This window comes from Amblyomma maculatum, chromosome 3 (genome assembly GCF_055883805.1).
Source record: "Amblyomma maculatum isolate TAMU_Amacu chromosome 3, ASM5588380v1, whole genome shotgun sequence".
NCBI lineage: Eukaryota > Metazoa > Arthropoda > Arachnida > Ixodida > Ixodidae > Amblyomma > Amblyomma maculatum.
The window spans coordinates 24,904,238-24,929,809 of record NC_139346.1 but is presented as its reverse complement, the minus strand read 5'-3'; the positions used below and the strand labels follow the sequence as shown (position 1 = coordinate 24,929,809).

At 46.1% G+C, this 25,572-nt stretch overlaps 1 protein-coding gene across 4 annotated transcripts in view; it reads right to left on the bottom strand.

The window, feature by feature from the left end:
• The window catches only part of LOC146194364 (small G protein signaling modulator 1-like), a 164,881-nt gene that overhangs the window by 74,553 nt on the left and 64,756 nt on the right, over positions 1–25,572 (bottom strand). For all 4 annotated transcript variants that reach the window (XR_014705876.1, XM_084597375.1, XM_084597378.1 and 1 more), the window contains exons 11-13: positions 15,902–16,052; positions 13,738–13,802; positions 9,450–9,655 (exon numbers count right to left, since the gene is read on the bottom strand). Coding sequence is in view for 3 of the 4 variants with exons in the window: in XM_084597375.1 (XP_084453501.1) it covers positions 9,450–9,655; positions 13,738–13,802; positions 15,902–16,052 (422 nt within the window). In the remaining variant the exon portion in view is untranslated. The remainder of the gene's footprint in view (positions 1–9,449; positions 9,656–13,737; positions 13,803–15,901; positions 16,053–25,572) is intronic.

The window sequence follows — 25,572 nt, the reverse complement described above, 5'->3', positions numbered from 1 at the left end:
GCACACTTCTGGTAGCCAATCCTTTTGCGTCTCCCACTATGTTGATCGAAGGGGAGTGCCTTGGCCGCATCGAGCCCGTGGGCCTTCTGTTCGCCTTTGATGATGAGTCATTCCCTGTTTGCCAAGTTGACGCCTTGACTCCAACTCGTGTGGCTTCAGATCCGCTACAGCGGGACCTTTTTGACCATTCTGTGGACAGCGCTCTAAAACCGCGCCACCGCGAGCAACTTCTTGACCTTCTACACCAATTCCCCGCCTCCTTCGACATTCCGCAATCTTCCTTGGGCCGCACGACGACCATTTCCCACCTCATCGACACTGGCGCTCACCCACCTCTCCATCAGCGGCCGTATCGGGTGTCCCCGACTGAGCGCCGTGTTATTGCCCAACAAGTCGATGACATGCTGCAACGCGGAGTAATTAGAGAATCCTGTAGCCCATGGTCGTCTCCTGTGGTCCTAGTTAAAATGAAGGATGGCTCCATACGATTTTGTGTTGATTATCGCCGCCTCAACAAAATCACTCGTCGTGATGTGTACCCCCTCCCACGAATCGACGATGCCCTAGACTGTTTGCAAGGCGCAGAATTCTTTTCCTCACTCGATTTACGCTCCGGGTATTGGCAGGTGCCCATGGCAGAGGCGGATCGTCCTAAGACCGCCTTTATTACTCCAGACGGACTATACGAATTTAATGTTATGCCATTCGGACTCTGTAACGCCCCAGCCACATTTGAAAGAATGATGGACACTGTACTGCGCGGCCTGAAATGGAACATCTGTTTATGCTACCTTGATGATATCGTCGTCTTTTCAACCGACTTCCCAAACAATCTGACTCGACTTCGCCAGGTCTTCACCTGCCTAACCCGCGCCGGTCTTCAACTGAACCTCAAAAAGTGCCGCTTTGGTGCCCGCCAGCTCACAATACTCGGACATGTGTGTAAAGATGGAGTTCTGCCTGATCCTGAGAAGCTGCGCGCCGTCGCTGACTTTCCGAAACCGACCACTTTGAAACAACTGCGAAGCTTCGTGGGCCTCTGCTCGTACTTTCGTCGTTTTGTTCGGAATTTCGCAACCATCATAGCCCCCCTTACACAGCTCTTGAAAGGCACCCCTAACCTCTTCTCTTGGTCGCCAGCCTGCGATGATACATTCGCGACACTGCGCAATGTTCTGACGTCACCGCCAATCCTTCGCCATTACGACCCTACTGCACCTACAGAACTTCACACCGATGCCAGTGGTGTCGGCCTCGGCGCCGTCCTCGCCCAGCGCAAGCCTGGCTTCTCCGAATACGTTGTCACCTATGCCAGCCGTGCTCTCACCAAAGCCGAGTCCAACTACTCCGTTACCGAAAAGGAGTGCTTAGCAATCGTGTGGGCTGTAACGAAGTTCCGCCCTTACTTATACGGCCACTCCTTCGAGGTAGTTACAGATCATCACGCTCTCTGCTGGCTCGCGTCTCTCAAGGATCCGTCTGGCCGTCTCGGGCGCTGGGCTCTCAGGCTTCAGGAATACGACATCCGTGTAGTGTACCGTGCTGACCGCAAGCACTCTGACGCCGACCCTCTTTCTCGGTCACCGGTGTGCTCGCCTAACTCATCGTCCCCTCCTCAAGCATCCTTGTCAGCACTCACCATTGAGGATATGCCTTTCGAGCAACGACAAGATCCTTGGGTTTCTAGCCTGCTAGATATCCTTGGCACTACTTCCGCGGCTACGCATCCTCGGGCACTCCGCCGACAGGCCTCCCATTTCGCCATTCGGAACGGCCTTCTCTACCGAAGGAACTACAACTCAGACGACAGAACGTGGCTTCTTGTCATTCCGCGCCACCTCCGCTCCGAGGTTTGTGCCCACCATCACAGTGACCTGCAAAGCGCTCATGCCGGCGTCCTCAAAACCTATGATCGAATTCGTCAAAGGTACTACTGGCGGGGAATGTACAATTTCGTACGTCGCTACATTCGCTCTTGTACCGCCTGTCAACAACGCAAGATTTCTCGCCACCCTGCTGGCCCTCTTCAGCCTTTACCATGTCCAGCTCGCCCGTTTGATCGCGTGGGAATCGACCTTTATGGTCCGCTACCATGCAGTGCCGCTGGTAATCGATGGGTCATCGTCGCCGTCGACTACCTGACCCCTTACGCCGAGACTGCTGCACTTCCCGCGGCGACAGCCCGAGAAGTAGCCCATTTTCTTCTGCACCACTTCATTCTTCGACACGGCGCCCCCCGCGAGCTACTGAGTGATAGAGGTCGTGTCTTTCTTTCCGAAGTAGTCCAAGAGCTCCTGTCGTCTTGTAAATCGATACATCGAGCTACAACTGCGTACCACCCGCAAACAAACGGCCTCACGGAGCGCTTCAACCGTACGCTTGGGGACATGCTCGCAATGTATGTTACATCTGAATCTGGAAGCTCCAACTGGGACCAAGTACTGCCATTCGTAACGTTCGCGTACAACACTGCCACCCAAGCAACAACTGGTTTTTCGCCCTTCTTTCTCTTATACGGCCGTGAACCATCTTGTACTCTGGACACAATTTTGCCATACCATCCAGATGCCTCTGAGTACAGTGCTTTGTCAGACATTGTACAGAAGGCCGAGGAATGCCGTCAGCTAGCTCGCACATTTATCTCCAACACTCAAGGATATCGCAAAGATCAGCATGATACCGATACCCCTGCTCCCACGTTCCAGGCCGACAGCTTCGTTTGGCTATGCGTTCCTGCCACCAACAAACTAGACACCAAATACCACGGACCTTATCGCGTCTTGGAACGCACATCCCCTGTGAACTACGTCATCGAGCCAGTCACCCCTTCTTCCGACCACCGCCGTCGCGGCCGCGAGATTGTCCACGTTAGCCGCCTCAAGCCATATTACAACCCTCTGGTCGCCTCTTCTCCCTGAGTCGCCAGGATGGCGACTTCTTCACGTGGGGGAAATGTAAAGAAGACAAGGAACGGAAAACGCTGCGGCATCGCCATCACCATCGCTTGGCTCCGGCGCCCATCTCTCGTGCTTGAAGCTGTGCCCTGCGGCTGACAATTCGACCCTGCTGTGCCCGAATTACTGGCAGCGCTAGACGTTCAAACGAACTATTAAATCCACATTTCAATGCCAACAAAAGGAAAAACTAACTTACTTTGCACTTCATGTACAACAAAGAGAAGATATGATTCAGAACTACGGGTTTCCTGTTCATCTAGTCTTCTGTAGCCCAACACAACTCGAGAAAAAAGTAGCTTTTGCCTCTCAAAGGACACCTCAAAGGACCTGCTAGCATGACAATACAGGGTGTGGTGGATGAAAAGGGTTCACCATGGATTAATCAGATTAACCACAGTGTCATGAAAACCAGTCACCATTGGCTGCGGTGCATCCGTTGAGACGCATCCACTACTCTTTTCTTTAGTTGTATTCGACTGTGGAAAGACATAGCAACATTTACACCCGGCAGCATCTCATGTTTTTTGCACCAGATACATGGCTGTTGCCTCATACATGTGGCACAAGCCTTCATGCGGCAATATAAGTGCCTTGCACAATAACAATATTTTTGAGGTCTGGCCATGCTGGATCACTGCACCAAGAGTGGGCCAGCACAAGGAAGCCCCGCGCTGCTTGCAGCAAGAATGCTTCCATGCACCTTCCCAAGACGGCATGATGAAGACAGAGTGTCGGGTTAACCAGAAATGAGAGAAAGCACTCCCTTCGAGGGTATGTTATCTAGTGAGTAAGCATTTTTAAAGATTTTTTGTTCTCTACCTAATCTTGAGAGTACCTTGCAGGCTCTTCGCAAGTACTACAAGTGCCAAAGTTTGTCTTAATCAAAGGACAAGCAAAATACGTAGTTCGTCTTTGAAAGGTCTTTTTTTATGCTCTCTTAGGGGCTTTAATACAAAAAAAAATTCTTTTTCAAAATTGACAATTTTTTTTTATACCGCGAAATGCTTTGATAACATGTTTAAAATAGGAATATTGTGTCGCAAAAACATACAACAGCAACTAATGTTTTATTTACCATTCCTTGCAATCTACAGTAATACACCATACGTGGCTCCATTTAGGTGTGGTATAAAAAGAAGTAAATAAATTTCAGAGAAAGTGTAGAAAAAAGATATGCCTTGAAAAGCCGTGCACACTTGTCCATTTCCTCAAAGTTCACATCAAACTAGCTTAGATAGCCATCTGTGTGATAGCGCTCAAAGCATGGCACCAACGCGGGAGCTGGCCAACGTCTCCTCGCTGCACTCTTCCGCTTCAGACTCGCTGTTGGTATAAACATCATCAGTATCTTCTTCGCTTGAAATATAAAACAAAAAATCTACATCCTTATAAGTTGCACTGTCATCATCTGATGGATAATGTTCTCTCACACTGGAATGCTGCACGGATGATCTCATGTTTGTTTGAAAGCACGGGAAATGTTAGGAAACACAGGACACACCTTGCCCCATCTCGTGCGCAAAATATAATTCAGTAAATGTGCAAACACAGAACACGTGCTGCCATCTATGTTTTAAATAGGAAAGCACCATTTGACGAGTTGGTCTCGTCAAAAGCCGCTTAGATCGTTGCCAAATTCCCATGACGAGCTCAGCTCGTCATAAGCCCTTAAAGGATTAAGGAAAATCAACCAAATGTTCCCATGTTGTCCGTCTAATCCCAAAATTCATCTTAACCCAAGTTTGTCTTCAAGATATTCTAGTTGCCAACCGATTTTTTTGGATGCCCGATTTTCCGGACCTGCCTGATTATTCGGACTTGGCCATGGCTCGTCACATGCTCCATAGAGTCGATGTACCAACCAAAATTTTTTGACATCTGAAACCTTTTTCCTTCGATATTCCTAACTTTTTCTCTTGACTGCAGGTCAAAAGCTGCGAAAAATTGCCACATCACTGCCATTTTCTTTTTCTGAAACCTCGAAATTATGTTGCATACATCCCGCATACCTACTACATTCTCAATAGCAGGCCCTGCCAGCTGTGGGAAATTCACAGATCGATTACTCCCCAAGAATTGCGCAGCCTACGCCGTGTGCTGCTCCACAGTTCTGTCAACTGGCAGTAACAAAGCTCTGCCCCACAGAGGACGAACCGATAGGCGCAAGCGTGCTTCAATCACGTGACCATAAGCCATGGCTTCCATGTGGCTGCAAGCGAGAGAGCCAGCGGTGCGAGTCACTGCGACGGCACAAGTCCACTTGCAGACCACAGTGATGTGCGAGCACAGAGGAAAAAAAAAAAAGAAAAAATTAAGCGCCTGTCTAGTGCTCTGAAAAGCGTCTGCTGCCAATTGACCCCAGACACCGGTTTTAATTCATTTTGGAATACACTGGCACGGCCGATCGATGGAAGCCCACTTGGTGCGGCTTGCTGCGTTGCCCGAAACCGGAGGGAGGTGCCTACTTCCCGTCGCCATCGTTCGGGGAGAGCCGCGCTTGGCTGCGCTTTGAGTAAGGCGTCGGCGTGGTAGGAGCTTGTTATTTTAAGGATATAAGAGCTCCGCTTCACATAATTTGGCAACACGAATTAGTATATAGTACTGCCATGTATAGTGTGAGCAAGTCAGCACTTAGCGCTTGCTCGGCAAGGATTTATGCTGGAGTGTAACCCGAAAAACTTACATAGTGGTTCAAGGCCACTCGATTGGAGTGCTCGCATTACCGTGATGATGCATTCGGATCAAGTTGTTTTGTCAGATGAAAATGTCACCCGGCTGTGAACAATTCGAAGCTGCTCAGCTGCCATGGTAGCCTAATGCATAACAACTTAAATCACTATGTCGCAAATTCTATGTGTCATTTTCATACCATTTACTCATTCCTGCATACAGCTTTTATACACAAATTGATGTCAACCTGTTCTAAGCTGCCAGTGCTATCCAATATAAAAAAATGTCTTACTGTGAGCAACCTCTGTGAAAATGTGACATGTAACCAACCTTTCTATCTCATTTATTAGGTAAAATCTAGATGATAATCTGGGATTTTCAACTTAGTTGGAGACCTTAAACTTTGTACACCAGAATGCTATCCGTCACGGCTTCCCGCATTTTGCATGACCGGTCAAAGTAAGCGCGCTTCATAGTGCCGGTCTACCTCAAGGTGCTACGTATATGCGCGAAAGATTTTTGTTCCTATTTTTATTGGTGCTCGCAAACCCATATAATTTTGCTGGTTTGTAATTTTCAATGGAAGAATGCGCATCGAGTGTTTCTGTTGTTAAACTAATTCTTTCCTGCGATCACAAGAATGTTCACGCTTAAGAGTACAACTACAGCCGAGATTTAGCGAGCAGCCGAATGTGCTAATTAAATGAACACACAAAAGAAAAAAAAGAAGAAAATTACCATTCGCAGACAGAAAACCTTCCTTGAGAGAGGTTTATGCCATAGCCATAAACGTCACTCCAGTTGACATTTCCAGCCCAGCTCGCTATCAGTGGGTGCAGCAACTTAACGATATCTTGCATAGCTCCTCAGCATAGGCACGATCATTGTTTTCATAGATTAGCTGCAGGCACTGTGTAAAGAGAGAAAACAATGCTGAAATCAAAAGTTTACACAGCTTGCTACTTTGCTGGACCTCTTGAGACTTCCTTATCCTGTTATTGAAGGTGCTCGTAAGCTGACAAAGCTTGATTTCTTCCTCTGCGGGGTACATCAAGCCTCCATTAACCTTGGTTTTCATTAACCTCTAACTGGTCCAGTTGACTCATATTCCCTGCAACAGGCTCTTGCACGACTGACATGTCACCTAAAAACCATTGCCAAATATCACATAAATTAAGCAACAACTTGGTAGTGATAAACAAAACTTGGGATTCTAAGTCTCCTTGCGGAGCCTTGTTAGCATACCCGCACTTTGCTACCTGCTTATTCACTGTATCCCTTAATTACTGCCTCTGTCGCATATCATTACAATACAACCTTAAGCCACCGCATTATATAAAATAGCACCCTACACATAGGTATATAAAACCCCTCTTTACCGAAGCCATACGAACGTGCCCTATAGGAGTATAGTGTGCCTGACTTGAGATCTAAGGGTCCCTCTTTCAATTCCCATATCACCCTTAAATCTCATTGACTCTCTCTGAGTTGGCAGCTCCTGCCAACTTGAACATGTCATGTGTTCTTATTGCTCCACAGGTGTCTGGTCATATCACCAACAAAAGTGCCTCTTGACAGAGGGTCATTTTTCCAACTTTTCTCCGACAGCGCGGGCGCCGGATTTTCTGTAGAACAGGGCATTTCAGTTTATCGCATCGGCTCAAACAGTCTCAAGAGTATAAACAAATGTTGTATGCCCAGGCTCCTTTGCTTGCAAGGCCACTCAGACTAGCGGCTAAATTTAGAACAAATTGTATGCTTATATAAAAAAAAAACCTTCGTACCTTTTTCTCACATGTCCTTGCAACATAACCTGCGAGAAAAGCTTCTGGTGCTACCTCATCGTGTTCGTCTGCTTCACAACACATCATTAAAAATCCTACTTCACTGGCCAGCTACCTGGTAACTAAATAGGTAACGTGACAGGAACACAGAAAAAGAGGACGGCATAACTAGAGTGGTTGTGCTGTCTCCTTCTCCTGTGTTCCTGTCCCGTTGTTCGCGCTGTTAACCTATAATTAATCACCAACAAGTCCAATCTGCTGCCCCTTGTAACAGATTCAAAGGCAGCTGGTAGGGGATTATGCTTCAGCATCTGGACTTTTTAACCTCAGAGCCGCTTTCATTCCAGAGAAAGTGAGTGCATTTCCACTCCTCGCTGCTGCCTTTGCCTGAAGTGAGCTCAGCAGATAAAATTAGAAGGTCTCTTAGATGTCTCTTAAGTAGAGGACGGTGAAAGCCTACCCTTCTCCTATCGTTTGCCTCTCATCGTTTGCCACAGTTGCAGCCATTTCAAGTCACCTTTTGATACATTGGTCATTTCCCAGTCATGATGAGTCTGCCTGCGTAGTCATTGTAGTCCTTACCACTCATAATAAGCAGGTTACTCATTTAGAATCTGTAGTGGTCATTACAAGTCATCGTTTGATATATTGGTCATTGCGTACTCATTAGCCGTAATGATCAGTCATGCCTACCTATTATAGTCATCAACACACATCAGTAAGCATTTTTACTCATTGCTAATCAATTGCACCCATTAGATGTTGTAGTTTGGCATACTGATCATTACAGATCATTTTAGTTATTATTAATCTTTATTAGTCATTAGCATTAGTCATTACCTCTGTCAATGTCTATTTATAGCTTTTATTGCCTACCTATCACCGTCAATCATTTTCATTCCTTATCTTCCTCCTTGCATGTCCGCTTTTTGCGACTGACACACCAGTGCCCAGATGCGAAGCACAAATCACAGGCACAGCTTCTGCGCACAGATTTTCATTCCATGAGTCTAGAACGGCTTTCATCTTAAAAAACAAACGCGTCCCGTCTCAACATTAACGTGCTTGCACATGCACACACAAAAAGTTTGCGTTGACCATGCAGACGCAAGGCGAACGTGTCCAGAAAGGAAGCAAACCGTACGCTCAGAGCCAGCGACCCCGGCGGCAACCTGTCCCCGAACAGTGGCACCCTCAGCAGAAATAGCGGGCATAACTGTAAACTCCCCAAAGACGCGCTTGCCCATTGACGGCGGTGCGACCACAGCAGGCCGCACCCAGTGCGCTTCCATCAAGCAGCCGTGACACCGGGTGTCCCAACTAAACACGACCTCCAAAAGAGCTTTGCATGAAATATTGTTTCAGTTGGTGTTGTTAGCTTGATTTTTGAAAGGCTGCATAAAAATCAATTTTGCAAACTGCGGTGAACTATTCCTGTATTGACGAGAAAGTTCTTTATGTTCCTAAATTTTTTCGATGTTGCTGGTTGCCATGAATAATATTAATAAAGTGCACATTCCTTTTACACTTTAAACTGGCTTGCTATATTCGCATCAATTTGCCTTGGTGCGGTGTTTATACTGTTACTGAATCTGAGATGAAAACACGCTCTAACTCCAGACGGTTCTTAGAGCTCACAAGACAGCTTTGCCTCTTTCTTTTTAAGTCAATGCACGCACCAAATGACTTCCAAGGCTCCGACGGAGGAAGTCACCACTGCCGCTTTCTTTTTCCACACAGGAGAAAAAAAAAAAAATGCGCAAACGTAAAGTCACATGACAGCAGCAAGGCTCCGCCTGAATTAGTTTGCCGGTGTCCCGCACCTTTTTCTCTTTGAACATCACACCGCTCAGACCGTTATACGCTTTTCCTAGGCGTCGCCGCCACACCAGAAAGGAGAGTGGCTGAGAATGAGGAGATTGATGCAGAAACAGATTGATGAGTTCTTTCATTTGTTTGGTGAATAAAGTAATGTTTTTAATGTGAATTAGTTATTCGGGCCAATAAAGCTCCATTCGGAAGTGGCGTGTGTCCCTACCTGTGGGCGCACAGTATGCTCAATGCCGCCAAAGTAGACAAGCCGGTGCAGCTCCTGGGGGTCCTCCAAGTGTCCCGACGCAGACAGGTGCAGCCAGACATCCTGCGTCAAGCCCCCCTCAGCACCTTCTCCTGATACGATGGTGGAGTGCACCAGCCCCGACAGGTGAGTGCGCACCGTCCGCAGATGCCGGCAGTGCGCCAGCCCTGCAAGCATTTGGCATGACACTCACACAGAGGGATCCCAAAAAGGTCCAGGTAGCCAGAAGCATTCACATTCACCCATCACACTGCAGCGGCACTGCTGTTCAGATTCAGTTCACAACCGTAACAAAGGAAAGCACTAGAGCTGGCCTCCAATAGGTATTTTTATGGGAAACACTGCACAAAAAAGGACAAGACTAAAACACACAGACAAGCACAAACTTGCAAGTTTGAACTTGTCTGTGTGCCTCTCATTTGTGAGAAAAACTTGCAGTTTGCAAGTATGTGCTCTTCCATGTGCTTGTGCCTTTAGCCCTGTCCAGCTTTGCACAAAGTCTTCCATGAAATGCCTGCTCATCAAATGGTTCAACAGTCTGCACTGCTTGGAAGGCAATCAATGGTAATGGTAGCAAAGCATCCTCAGAACACATCTAGTGAATTTTAAGCAAGTACACAAACATTTAGGCACGTTTCCTGGTTCTGCAGCACTGGCATTTCCATTGGAGGCGTAGCATGAAAGCGGCATGCAAGGATGAGAGATGGGTGGCGCGACACCAAGCACTCCTTCGTGTATTTTTGGCACCCTGTAGTGGCACAAACTAGAGATTGCACCATCTGCGCATCGTGTGCTTGTGCCTACTTGCAACCAGGCCAATACATTAACTGCCACAGCACTGACATAAAAGCGACGCTGCTCGCATTAAAAGTAGAGCCGCAATATTGAACACTGCACAAAGCAACACTGAGACAACCACAATAGAAGAAATGAAGAAAGAAGAAAAAAAGGCTAAGATTCCCCACTGCAAAATTGCTGCAGCAAAATAACTTTGCGTTACAGGGGCATGGCAAACTGCAGCCAATTCTTTTTCTTTTCCTTAAGTATAATTTGTTGTGAAAAGTCTTGCCAAGAACTATGCAACTGTTCTTTTTTAGTCTCTCTACCTCCTCGAGGCATTGTCCCTTCTCTTGTTCTCTGCGTGTCATCTCCGTTATTCCACAATAACAAATGAACAAAAAAGAGGCCAATGATGAGTGGAGTGCAACTGCTGATGAACCCTGGAAGTGAGGTTGCAAAAGCAGAGCCGACCATAGTGAAGATCACCACCATGGCTGCTACAATGTGCAACTATATATGCTGGTCACAGTAAACCAACAGAGCCACTGCATGCAGTGTGCATAACAATTCGTTACATTAAGCAGTGAGCTCGGTTTGGTGGTGGTATCCAAAGGTGAAAGACTGTGTACACTGCAATTAAAGAAATTTTAACTGATGGGAGCATATTTATATCCACCAACCCTCGCTCTTTCTCACATATAGACACAAATAAAACAGTGCCCTCCCTGACTATGTCTTCATTCGCTGTGCCCAAAGTGTGACTTCACTGACTGTTCCTTCGCACGTTGTGCCCATGATGTGACTCAGTACTGTGCTCAGTGGCTGTGTCGTGTTTGTGCTCACTCGAGCCACTGTGCCTCCGAGTGTTGTGCCCAGACCGTGACAGTGACCTCAGTGGCCCTCCCAGAGTGACCGGCATCTCCCTGAGTGACTCTCTCTTTGCGGGTCCTTGTGCCTGCATCGGTTCGAATCTCTGGACCCCTCCCCCAGCTCCGCTCCTCCGGGCGTCACTCTCCTATTGTCCGCCCATCCAACAGTGGGCCGACCTTCAGTGATCCCGTCTCAATACCTCACGCTTATCCCGACGCTCAAGGCTCACCGGATCCTCTTGCCCTTTACATTCCTACCTTGCCACTATTCCAGTCATCCACCCATTCGGCGCAACGGCGGTGATCCCTCATCCCTGAAGAGATAGTTGAATGCGCCGATTCCCCTTTCGTCATCCCCAACAAGAACCACTTCAGAATAACGGCCTGGGGGGCGAGTTGGTGCATGATGGAATTGAATGGCGGCGCAACACGGAAGGGGACACACATGTGGTGTCCCCTTCTTGTCTGTGTCCATTTCCGTGTTGCGCCGCCGTTCAATTCCAAGAACCACTTCTCTCAAGACAACCCGTGTCAGCTTTTTTAGAGGTGCAATTCATCATTGGTGAAAACTGCAGGCACTTGGCCTTCCTTGGGAAGGAAAAATGACCTCTCAATTTCACCAGAAGGCTGCTCCGTACACTTTAAAAGCATCTTGCCTGTCTGGTGAAATAAGGTATCACAATACCACTCTCAACCATAAGAGACCAAGTAAGACAGGACCTTGTTTCAACGGACACAGGCCGACACTTGTCCATTGTCCCGAGCACAGCTTACACCAGTGATTCTCAACCTTCGCCAATGGCTGCCATAAGGTGCCTTGGCTTCTGTCCCTGACGTGCACGTAAAAGCGCGCAGACCCTAAATAAAATGTCAACGATGGCTGGCTGTGCAGTGGTACAGGCTGCTAGTATGTGCAATGCAATGTGATCCCTCGTAAAACAAATGAAGTGAAGCAAAGCTGAGGCATCCATGGATGCAATCTCCCAAGGAGCACCTCCACAAAGAACACGAGGGTCCTTCACTACACTCTCAGTTCCCCCTCCTTCCACACCATACAGCAGTCCTTCCAGTACACCTTGTTAAAACGGAGCTACAGCTTACTACTACTAATGGCTGCGATTGTACCACAATTATGGGATGAACCAAGAATTAGCATTCAAGCACTGGAATCAAGTTTCACATTTCACTAGTATGCAAATGATGTAATGTAGTCTCGGTCATCACACAGCTGCCCTTCAGTACTTGTCTGCAGTGATACAGTCGAACCCGGATATATCGAACTCGAAGGGGATCGCGAAATAGTTCAATATATCGATAATTCGATATACAAAAATCGGCTTGTGACGGCACTTACGATGCCAAAAAACGACACCGCATGTATCATGTAATCAACCCACTCGCATAATGAACGCACCCTCCACTTTTGCACCCGAGAATTTGAAAAAAAAAAAAAAAAACTGCGTTAAGACCAGCTCGCTCACATCTAAGCGATTGAGCGATCCCAGCGACGAGCGGCAGCGAAAAATTTCAAACTTGTTGGAGCTGCGTCCCTCTTGCCGCTCGAGCCACCGCGACAGCTCAATACAAGGTTTCTGTGTCGCTGCGGCAGAAATCGCGAGCATTTTCGCTTGCATGTGGATGGCGCGCGTCACTCCGTTTCGGGCGTCGCATCCACAGCTCATTTCTTGGCAGCGTGCCAAGATGCTGCGCAGCGATAACGTCAGGGCACGTTTATCTTTTTATAGCTCCTCCGGTGACCGGGAGCGAACTTGGCAGAGTGCCCGTGATGGCTTGATTGCACAAGCCTGGTTCGATTTATTACGCCGCGCTTGGGGCGGGCGTCATAATCGCAGCAGCAGACCGCGTGTTTCCGTTGATTCATACATGCAAAGATAAACGGCTCCCACCAAAAAAAAAAGCCTGCCGCTTCTTAACGTCCGCAGCCGCCATATCTTACGCTACGTCGCACGTACAGCACAACGATAATAAAGGATGACTCTCGCAAAAAAAAAAAAAAGAAAGAAAAAAGAAAAAAAGAGAGAGCTGTCGCTTCTTAACGTCCGCAGGCGCCATAGCCACGTCAGCCGCCGCGCGCAGAGGGTTCGCAACACACGCTGGAGAAAGCGTCCGACGTCTGTCTGAGAACGGGCTGAGCTGGCTTGGCGCATGCGTAGCACGTGCTGAAGGAGAGAGCTCGGCAAAAGAATGGGCAGACCCACGCACATGGCTTGCAAACATCATGTGTTGGCGCGCGGGAAACGATAACTGCAGATGCGCGCGCTTTTGGGGAATGGGTGCGGCGCTGTCCAGAACTGTCCCCTCTCATTCCTTCCGCGCGTGGCTTGAAAACGTCACGTGGCAAACGGCCAAGGGTGATGCGATCGTCTTTGGGGAAGGCACACTTTCCAGTGCGTGGTGCGGAGTTCGATATATCGAACGACCGGTGAAATTGAGTTCGATATATGACGCGGCTTTCCTATACTTTTACATGGGAGTTTCAAGGGGATATTCCGTGAGTTCGATAACCAAAATTCGATATATCCGGGTTCGATATAACCGGGTTCGACTGTAGTATAAAAAAGACCAGTGGTGCTACTCACATCCATAAAAGGCCCTCGAGATGATCTGCTTCTTCATGGTGTCGCACAATAGCCGCAACGATTGCCTGCGCAGAGATATGCCACCAGGTATTTATTTTATTTATTTATTTATTTATTTATTTATTTATTTGCAATACTGTAAGCCCTTACGGGCTGTTACAGGGTGGGAAATAAAGAGAAAATACCGAAGAAAGGCACGCACATTACTACAAGAAATACAATTCTAGTTTTTTCTCGAAAGCCTCCGCTGAGCTGGTATTATGAAAAATGTGGGGGTTCAGGTTATTAAATTCAACAATGGCGTTCGGAAGGAACGAGTAATTAAACAGAAAGTTAAACTTAAACGCAGAAAGTTGGGCACGTTGATGTTTAGATTCAACAGACATAGTTCTAGTGCTTTTAGACAGGGACCAAGGAAGAACACAGACACCACAAATGCTACACATGGAAAGGCAGTCATGTGTAAGCAAGCCTACCGTTGTTTTAACGAAAAAGGAAGTGAAATTTTTTGAGGAGGGTGCCATCGCGCATGCAGTTTAGAAGTGAATCGATAGTCCCGTGCAGACTTGTTCCTTCTTTAGCATTAACTGGAAAGGAGAAGACGAAGGGAAACCCTTTTAAGCCTTCTCGTGGCCAACTTCTATGGTTGAGGGGAGGGGACTGCAAGGCACAAAGTCCATCTTCCACTAGTCCATGAACATGCACTGTTTATACATGAATCCTACCTGCCCACCCCACTTTGTTCATTCACATGGTGGCAACCAAGAAGGCTATACAGGACTTCTGGAATGGAAGCAGTGCATTAAATGTGAAACCATCATCTTGCAAAGGGCAAAAACAATGCACTGTCGAAGGGCCATTTCATACCAAACTTCCATATGTGGCTCTAGACTATTTGGCATGTGCCTGAAGATTTTACAAAAGTTTTTGTCATGGGGAGTAAAACTGCCGAGAAATCAGCATTGCTATACCCCACTCTGGTTTGAATCTAGTTGCGACATAAAACAAGGCATGTGAAACATAAATAAAAATTGCATTCCCACTAAACGATTTTCACCAGATCATTTCGTTATGATTCCTTCAAGTGTACACACACACAAGTATTTGCAAAACATGCACAAGCACCGCATGCTTTTTGCCCCTTGCAAATATGGCCACCACTCACTTCACCCACTTGCACTGGCATCTATGGGGGACCCTCACTCCAGAAGTTCTGTTTAACCTTCTTGATAGCAACGCCCTTCTGTGAACTGCAGCAATGGACCATGAGAGGGTGTAAAAAAATTCGGGGGACCTTTCAGCTCTGCCTTAAGGGTATGATGCAACACTGGATTGTGATCCTAATCAGACACATGCTCAACAGCACATAGCTTTAGGATACAAAGAAAGCTAGTTAATTCGAACCTCGATCATTCAAATTTTCGGATAATTCGAACTACACTACTTGGTCCGGCCAAGCTTCACAGAGAACTGTGTATAAAAAAGCCCACTACATAATTCGAACGCGAGTCGGTTATGTAACGAATTAATTCGAACTACGTACCGTCAGGTGTGGGCGGCTTGGCGCACAGCTCGCAACAAAAAAAAAACCCTCTGAGAAAGAGCGGCGTAGTTACAGGCTGCGTGCGTCCAAAACGGGGACAGAAACTGAAACCAAATAGAACCATGGAAGAGTGGGTATAGCCTAAATGGCGCCATGACCGGCATGGCGGCGCCGGAGGGTAGTGGCTTTCTCTTTGTGAAACTTGAGTCGGACCTTCCCCTTATTTTTGGCCTGAAAGTAGACAAAAATCGACCAAGTTTAGCCACGGTATGATACCTGGTCCCCCTGCACGTACTTGTAAGGGACATTGAGGAGAAATTTAAGTTGGCTTGTAATGACAGAGAGACCACCCTCACTCAAAATGGAGCCAGGCAAAACCAAGGTAAGGTGGTCTATGCGTCAACAGTGAATTTTCTCTGCTACATCCCCTTTAAGTTGAAAATAGCAGCAACCACTGCTTCTCAGTGTGGATGGCATAAGTTTGAATCAAGCGGTGGGAAAGTACCAAGTTTATGTTTCTCGGCCATGCTTGGGCGACTTGCTGCAGGGCTGTCATTCATATACCCACAAAGAGTGAGACAATCACTAAGAAAAGCAGGAGTTGCCCCTTGTGTCCCTCACCCTTGTTGCCCCCGGGTGAGCTCCTCCTCGGGCGGGGGCGACTCGCTGGAGCGCGAGGAAGACGAGCGTGCCTCGAGCAGGCGACTCGTTGTTCGTGGAGTGGCTCCTCCGCTGGCCCCTGCGCTGCCACTGCCCCCTTCCAGCAGATCCTCTGCATTAGCCAACACAGACATACATCTCGAGGCCACCCCTACCAGTCCTTGCATCTAACCAGAGCACACTTGCACATCTCAGATCCTACCCACTTGTCCCACTGTTATCACCCAGTTAATCTCCACTAGGATGCCAAAACTTGAGTTTGAGTCCTGCAACTTAAGGCCTGCAAGTCCACGTTCTTTCCTTCCTGTCGGTACTGTTCTTATTGAGCACCCCAAAAAACACTAAAATGCACATATCAAAGGAGTAAAGAGTCCCTGGAAAGCTCAAAAGCCAGAGAAGTGTATCGGTGTTGGCGTTCGAGTGAAAAATCACTGGCATACCTCCGACAAGTGACACGCATGAGCACAGACTGATTGGTTGCATGCTGCCAAGAGATACGGTCAAGTTAGCAACAGCTGCCACCTCCGGCAGTTCCATTGAGTTGAGAGGGTGAGATTACAACAGAACCACCCTTGGATCTTAAGTCAGACACGACATCAGCAGGGCCTCTATATGCCTATGAGGACATACGGTCCTTTGGATTTTGGTAGCTTACGACAGTATGTGTGAGATAATCGAGGCATAAATAAAAGGATTGGTGATTAGGTGAGTTGCAAAGGGCATGTCCGCAAGGAGAGCTGCAAACAGAAGCCCTTAATGCTGTTGCGTTAAGATTGAGCTTAATGGTGGAAGCACAGACAACCATGCCCACCCTTTCATTTCCTCAGTTTGCGTGACTGCTGGCTTCTTCCAAAGTGCACTCGCACCTTTATGTAACAAAACAGATGATGTTTACACCCCTGAAACAACTATGTATAGCCCATCCAAGCCTCCACAGTGCTCATATGACTCATCGTAAAATTTTGTTACAAAGGGATAAACTAAGCGCCCTTTTGCACTGCATACATCACTTTGCAACGATGCTCAACACCCACTGGATGTAGCAAAACAGAACTGGCTCCTTGCTGCACATTGCTTGCTGTAAGCACACTGTGCTTTTCTTTCTCTTTTTGTTTCTCTTTTTCTTTTTTGGCCAAGTTTGGTCATGTGGTTTGACCATCTAGCACTGTGTTTGGTGAGCTTGATGGTATTGATGGCCTGCTGGTTTCACAAGACCAAGATCAGCAGCATCAGTGGAAAATTCAAAATGGTTTCCGCTGGCCTGTAGGTGGCCATGATCAATGCAGTTGCATCAGCTGGCAAGAAGAACCTGTGAAGGACTGACATAGCTCAGAGGCAACCCTCGGTCACAAAACAGCAATCACCGGTTTTATTGTCCGCAGCATGGAAGGAACAAGGAAAAACCCAAGAAACAACTCAGCACCCATAAACAAAATAAGTAGAGCACCTCTACACTGAAGACACTCAGACTCGCAAAAACCTTTCAACGCAGAAAGTAGGGGCCAGCTGGCACATGGTTCTTAGCTTAGCAAAATAGCATACAGGATAATGGGACAAGACGACATAACGCTGCTCTGTGTTGACTGTGTCCCATTACCCGGCATGCCAAAGACAAAAATCTTTTCTGTATGATGGTTTTTAGATATTGGCCGCTCGTTAGAGATAGCCCTGAAGATACTTAAATACTGTGAAAGTATCACTCTACTATGAATACAGCGCGGCCACAAATACAATGCCAGTTTGAATTCATGTGAAACATAAAGCCTTGCATGAACATGGCATTATCTTCTGCTGTTTCCGTCATTCAAAGGGCAATAGATGAAAAATGGGCACGACAGTCAATTGTGACAAAATCACATATGCCAGATTTCCACTACTAGCCACCGCTGCCTTGTGTTTTGCATTGTACAGTGCTGCGAACATCTAGCTGTTTTTATTATTCCTTACCTCTCGCAGCACTTTTGTCCTTTTTTACTTTCTCAAGGGACCGTGCCCTTTTTTTCCTACATTCATAGCCAGCTTTACATTTTTTTTCCCCTATGTGTCACATACTTTGCCTCATGGCTTCAGGGCCCTCATAAAGCTAGCTTCTCCTCATAGCTCGCAAGCATAAAATGAAAAAACAACACCATTTATCGTTATTTTCTTCAAAAAATCAAATATTTGCCGCGTGATCCTGAGTCGCACACCTTTCGCGATGTCATTTCATGGGATTTGTGGGGAGTAGGTCACCGCAACCACACATGCTTATCTGTTTTTTATGTATACCCTCCCCCACTGCAATGCCGCTTGCTGCTGTGGGTAAATAACTAAATAAACAAATTTTTGTTAAAAATGCCTATACACAAAAAAATCATCTCTGGGAGACAAATTAGGACTTCAGTTGCACCTTACCACTAAAATGGTGTTAAAAAGTGCCCATGTCTACTAGGTAGTACAAATCTGCGGCCTGCATCGGAATGCATGCAAACGGTATGGACCCCCAGCTTTCATTTCTATTACAGCGGATTACAATGAATTTATTGTGCTGGTTACGACCTGTCCTAAGTAGACATATTTGCCTACTACTTCGAGTGCTTCGCTACCTAACGTAAACTGCTGTTCCTTCCCGAGGCTGTTGAACATTACCATAGTCTTCTGCATATTGATTCTTAAGCCTACCTTTCTACTTTCCCTGTCTAGGTGATCAATCCTTATTTGCAGTTCATCCCCCGAGTTATTTAGCAAGGCAATGTCATCAGCAAATCGCAGATTACTGAGGTGTTCTCCATCTACCCCTATCCCTAACTGCTCCCATTCCAAGTCTCTGAATACTTCCTCTAAACAAGCTGTGAATAGTACTGGGGAGATTGTGTCTCCTTGCCTAACACCTTTCTTTATGGGAATTTTGTTACTTTCTTTATGCAGAACTATGGTTGCTGTGCAGCCACTATATATATCTCCCAGCACTTTCACGTACGGCTCGTCTACCCCCTGATTTCGCAATGCCTGCATCACCGCCGAGGCTTCAACTGAGTCAAACGCTTTTTCGTAATCAATGAATGCTATGTATAAGGGCTGGTTATATTCCGAGCAATTTTCTATCACCTGATTGATGGTATGGATATGATTGATAGTAGAGTACCGTTTCCGAAAACCTGCTTGATCCTTTGCTTGATTGCAGTCTAAGGTTGCCTGATTCTATTAGCGACTACCTTAGTAAATACCATATATGTAAGAGACAGTAAGCTGATTGGTCTGTAATTTTAAAGGTCCTTAGAGTCGCCTTTCTTATGAATGAGGATAATGTTCGCATTCTTCCATGGTTCCGGTACCTTCGATGACACCAGGCATTGCGTATACAGGGTGGCCAGTTTTTCTAGCATGACATCCCCCCCGTCCTTCAGCAAATCTGTAGTTATCTGATCCTCTCCAGCTGATTTCCCCCTTTTCATAGTTTCTAGTGCTTTCTTGACCTCGTCCTTTGTCACTGGTGGAACGTCTGACTGTTTTTCCCTACTGCCAATCTCATTACATTAAGAGATAGAAAGCGTGCAAAGTGGGTCAGAGAAATAACTCAAGTTACCGACATTCTAGTGGAAATTAACAAGAAGAAATGGGCATGGGCAGGACATGTAGTGCGAAGAGAGGATAACCGATAGTCGCTTAGAGTAAGAAACTGGATTCCAAGAGAAGGAAAGCGTAGCAGGGGGCGGCAGAAAGCTAAGTGGGTGGATGAGATTAAGAAGTTCGCAGGGGTCAAGTGGATGCAGCTAGAACAGAACCGGGTGAAGTGGAGAAATATAGGAGAGGCCTTCGCCCTGCAGTGAGTATAGTCAGGCTGATGATGATGATGAATGTGCTGAAAATGGTTTGAGCGTTGTAACAATATGAAACACAGAATAAATAAACTAAAGACAGGCAGCATAGAACGTGAAGAAATTGAAGGCTAGGTCTCGGAGTGTTGCCTGTTGACAACCAGATGAGTTTCATGCCAAGTAGAGCTCTACGAAATCTTTACATGCAACTTAGCTGAAGGGTGTAAATACATAAAAACGCAATAAGCATAGGTCTCCTCAGAGTCCTTCAATACTCATAATGGTCATAAAACTCCCGCCGAAGTCTGGTTCAGGGACAAACGTGAACATGAGGGGCACCACCGCTAATCGGGGGGCCGTAAATAGTCGACCGCCCAAGCAACATATAGTACAGTTGCACTCTACATTCTTGCTTTCCCGCCCGCGCTGTTATCTTCTGTTTTTATTAGCTTGCGTGAGATTGAACCCAAGGTCCTGTATCTGCTGCACAGCTGCAATCGTACTCCACTTAATGCTTATACAGTATATCCACACCGATACGGTCCCAGTTCATATGATTTCCCGTTCCATATGCTCAAAATTGCGGGCAGTAAAACATCTCCCACAGAGTTGCACTATTTTTCTCCCGGTTAATACGTTCCCGAAAAACACAACTTCCCGGTTGCTACGTTCAAAATTTTAACAAATTATGGTCATATAATGCATTTTCGATCAACCGGACACAACGTAACCAGCACTCGTGACATGAAACAATGATCAGCAGCACTCCCCCGCCATAGTTGCTTACCTGCAGTGCATAGGTGTAACATGGCGAAGCATCAAAAAAAAGCCAACAATCCAAAATTTGAGGTGCCCGTTCCCGCGAAAACTTGATTTCATGAGAAGAAACGCAATGGCTTTTTTTGCGGTGCCTTAGGGGTATAGGGATGCACCATTTGGTGACTACAAGTACCGTGAAAGCTCGCCAATTTGAACCTTAATAATTCAAACTACAATACTTGGTCTGGTCAAGCTCCATAAAGGTAATTCGAACAAGAGCGGGTTTGGTTACGGATACTTTGAACTACACGCCGCCACGTCTGGGCGGCCTGGCACCCAGTATATGGCCAAATAAAGGCCTCCGTGATAGGGAGGCATAGTTAGAGGCTGCGCATGTCCAAAACCTATGAGTCATCAACGAAAGCTCGCGGTCAGTCCCAATCTTGACGCCGGCTTTTAGCACGGTTCGGTTCAAAAAGCGTTTGTACTATCACGCATTCGAGTGATTATGTGGCATTGGATGAAGGCAGCCCCAAAGTGAAAACGAGGCCAGCACAACTGGACCAGCACTGGCACGCCCCCCCCCCCCCCCCCCCCCCCTTCTTCTTTATCCCGCTAGCTACAGCTAATGTGAAATGTGGCATTGGATGAAGGCAGCCCCAAAGTGAAAACGAGGCCAGCACAACTGGACCAGCACTGGCACCCCCCCCCCCCCCCCCTTTTTCTTTATCCCGCTAGCTACAGCTAATGTGAAAAGGTAAACACGCCGTGATGTGATGTTATCACTGCGCAGCATTTTGGCGTACTGCCAAGAAATTTGCGGTGAATGCGACAGCAACAACGCGAAATGAAGGGACGCACAAATGAATGCTTTTTCTTTTCTTTTTTTCAAATTCTCAGTGGCAAAAGTGTGTGTCTGGGTGGAGGCTCTTATGAGAAGGGCATGAGCAGAAGCGCGGCGGCTGTAAGCCTCTCCACATGTCACTGGTGTAAGGGGGCGAAGCATCTGGAAAAAAACCAAGAAAGCGATCCCGACTCCTCATTCCTTCTAAGAAAGTCTTTTCCATGCTTAGGACATGGAAATATGGACTGAATTCTGCGAGCTAAAAAGAGGAGTTGTGCATATTTCACATCTATAAATGCTAATATATACACTTGCAGTGAAATTCTCAATTCTAAATGCCTTTGTACCTCATTCAGAAATTAATTCTTTCAGCTCGGATAATAAGTTCTCCTGGACAATACATTTTTCCCAGCATTATTTTAAAAAACCGTATCAACAAGGCTTTACTGCCTGATTTTTTAAGGTGATGCCAGCAGAGCCACAGCTTGCTGCTTTCCCGCATGATTTATGATGCTTATACTGGGGCACTGAAACACTGCCGAAGGGTGCAGTGTGCTCATTTACACACAACATACGAGTACAGTAGTGCAGAGTAAGGCAAAGGCCATGTTAGCGGACAACACTCACTGGATTTGTACTGCGTTTGAGTTGCTCGCCCAGCATGCTCGTGTTGTCGCCTAATCTAAACGCAGGTTTAAATTTGTGTCGCTTCGTTTTGTGGCACACTGGCCACTAGCCAACGTGGGCTTTTACTCAATGATTCATAACTAAATGCCTGAGACTGTGGCCATGAATGCACAAAACTGTCGCACTGGTTGTTGCTGTACGCGGCATTCAGGCGGTGTCTGTACAACAATCTGCAACAATGTGGAAGCAGTGGAGCATGGCACCAATTAATCAAGATAAATTTAAGATCTGATTGCATCTCGTGGTGCAGTGTGATGAAGTTGAGTACTGGTGGATTTTGAGCATGAATAAACTGCAATGCTCCACTGCAGTGTGTTACAAAAAACAAGAAGCAAGACGCAACACATCCCCCCCTTAGAAGAAGTTCTCACCTACACCTGTTTCATAAAATCTACCATAACAACCTGCTCCTTAAGAACTGGCTACTAACTACATTCCTACATATATTTCAGACCACACTGATCATTCCCAAAAACTAGGCGCTACATTGTGTCACACTAAACATTGATTTTGTTCCTTTGGTGCCTTGCAGTTATGACGGTTGTGTAATAGCAATACTAGTGACGGTGATGGCTTCGAGATGAAGTGGTACATGGCAAGACACATGTCGCATGCTTTGAACATTTTGCCGGAACGCTAGTGCAGCACTTCATTTTAATTTTTAGGCTACAGCCAGCTAACAACACTGTCCGTGAGATATGACGAGTGTTTTCACACTCTTGAAGGAGTGGCAAAGAGCCCGAGTCGAGGTAGAAAGTCTGCGAAATACATGCTGCAGCATAGGCACAGCCAGCATTGTACTAGCCAGTAAGCTTTTTTGACTGCCACGAGGCAGCGCTAGCAATGCTACTGTGCCTTCAAAACTCGAGCACTTCCATAGTAGGGCTCTGTTCTACTGCGTGCAAACCTGCAAACATGACATAAAGAGGAGAAATGCAGTGGAGTCAAAATGCGTGGTGGCAGAAAGACTGAGCAAACAAGGACCATGAGGATGTGCTTAAAAAAGAATTGGCAAGGGGTGAGAACGCAACATGACAAACAAGAACAATGTGGAAATCATCTGCCTTGATCTTGTGCAGCGATTCGAGCGTGGGGATGAAGCATTCTAATCTAGCATGCAAGTCCTGGCGCCTTTGTTCTCTATGAGCTGGATGCACTGCCAAGTTTATTATGCACTAAAGGCATTCCATATCTGGACTGAATTATGGCCAAGATATGCCTGTATACCTCACTGAACTGTTAAATAATTAGCTGGTCTGAACAAGCATGTTTTTGGATTTTTTCTCCTCCATTCTTTTAAAAACACACTGACGAGGATTTATGTAATTGTTCAAACAAGTTAAGCTGCACTATCTGAACTATTTATGTGCCCAAGCAAGTTCACTCATCACCTTATCAGACCATCTGACAGGAGGAGATGGCAAGGATCAGCACGTTTAGCCAGCCTGGACGTTTCTGCTCTTGAAGAGAAAATAATGAATCGGGTACCTCTATCTGAACACAAGGAGACCGTTCCTAATGAAAAAAGACCTCTCGGAACCAAAGAAAGACCAAGAAATGAAAAACAGGCATTGCTACAACCGGGTAATTTAATGATCGAATGAGACGCAACTGTTACGCCAATGTTTGCTATGGATCCCAGGGACCTCCATTCACCCTGAAATGAGCAAAGTGAAATTTGGTTTCTATACAGTAAGTAAACAAACCTGGACAGGATAGGCAAAAGGTGTTACATGCAGCATCTAAGTCCTGTCCTCTCAAAACTAAAACAAAGAAAACAACCACAACACACAAAATAATTATACAGTAAATTTAACCTCAGTATGTACAATTTTCATACACAGGATCTGGGGATATGGCACACAGCGCTATTGAAAAATAAATTATTGTAAGACAAAGCTTTGTTATCAGCTCACAAAACACAAAACTGAACATGGACAAAGAATAAACTCTCGGGAATTGCGGGTAATAGTCAAAACGGTGCCTGTAGCAGCGAAAAAAAAGAAAGAAAAAACAGAAAAACCAAGACATTCAATAGAAAGTACAAAGAATCAATAGTTATAGTAAAGTGTGTTTGGCCGCGGCAACATACCGTATTTACTCGAATGTAACAAGAGGTTTTTTTTTCTATGATTTTTGGCTCTAAACGTCCACCCTCGTGTTATAGTCGAATACTGCTATTCGGCTGGGCTAAAGCAGCGCCGGGGGTGCAGCTATATTGAATCTGCCACCACTCAGTTTTGGTTTCCGCAGTTTTACGATGTTATGTTGGCAATGTGGGCACCAGTGAAGCCAAATCAGCTAAATTCCTATCCATCCAAAGTCGAAACGTCACACTTTTTGCTCATGGGCTCAGAATCACATTGTCACCTTGATCACGCGCTTGTTGTATTTTTTAAAGTGGATTAGCACGGTTATTTCTGTTATTGCATTTCGCACGATGGCAACGCGCCATGCACGGTACAATGCTCGCCTCAAAAATGCTATTGTGATAGCAGAAGAAATTGGAAATTCTGCATCAGCTCGACGGCTAGACATTACTAATCTATCTTATGTGGGTGGCTGAAACAGCGGGAGGTGATTTTTAATTGAGAGCTTGGCCGCAAAGACTTCTGAATTGTCTGGGAGGATGAGAGTGAAAAGGAAGACTCGGTTTCCGAGAACTCGGCCTCTGACGACGACAATGAATGACCGTTTTCGATTAGACTGCAATGGCCATAATGTCTATTAAAGGTGCTTTTTCAAGTGCTAATCTCGCATTACTTTTGTGATTTTATGTTTTCCCATTGGGCAATATGCAAAGTCGCCTCTCACGTTACATTCAAGTAAATACGGTATTTCCTATGAAATGGCATCACCGCAGGCACGCTACCTAGGATTGCGAGGCAAAATTTTCTTAGGAAAAAAAATACAATAACGCTTAGTGCATTTTCAAGTGACTTCACCACTAGGATCACTAGCTCTGAGGAGAAATCAACATTACATATTCCTTGAAACTGTAAGAAAATGCATGCAGTGCGTAGGAAAAAAAACAACCTGGATATAAACCTCGAAACAAAGTGGCACGGTCTGTTAAAAATTATGAGTAAAAGGGCAGCAAGAAATACGGAAAGGGAAGAAGTGGACAAACTTTCGCAGCACTGTGTAGCACGAAACATGAGGCAGCAGTGGCAAGGAGGCGGTTTTGCTGTGCTGGACTGTCACGCGCAATTCTTAAATATTGCCTATAAATAACAGAAACAGCAGAAGAGGATGCCATGTTCCTGCAAGGATTTTATTTCCATGTCAAATCAAACTCCGTTATATTCATAGACATGTTGCATTCATGCTAAAGTGGTACTTCTACAAGATGTAAACAAAACATCTTGTAGTTAAAAAAAGAAAATGACACACAGAGATGATAAGAGAGGGATGGAAGGTAATATGGACTGTTTCTTTTTTTATAAAGCAACAAGACATGTTTAGTAAGTAGCCATTTAATTACCAAAGAGCATCCTCAGGGCCATGTCATCATCAACAACTGATACAGTAAAGACCCTGATGTA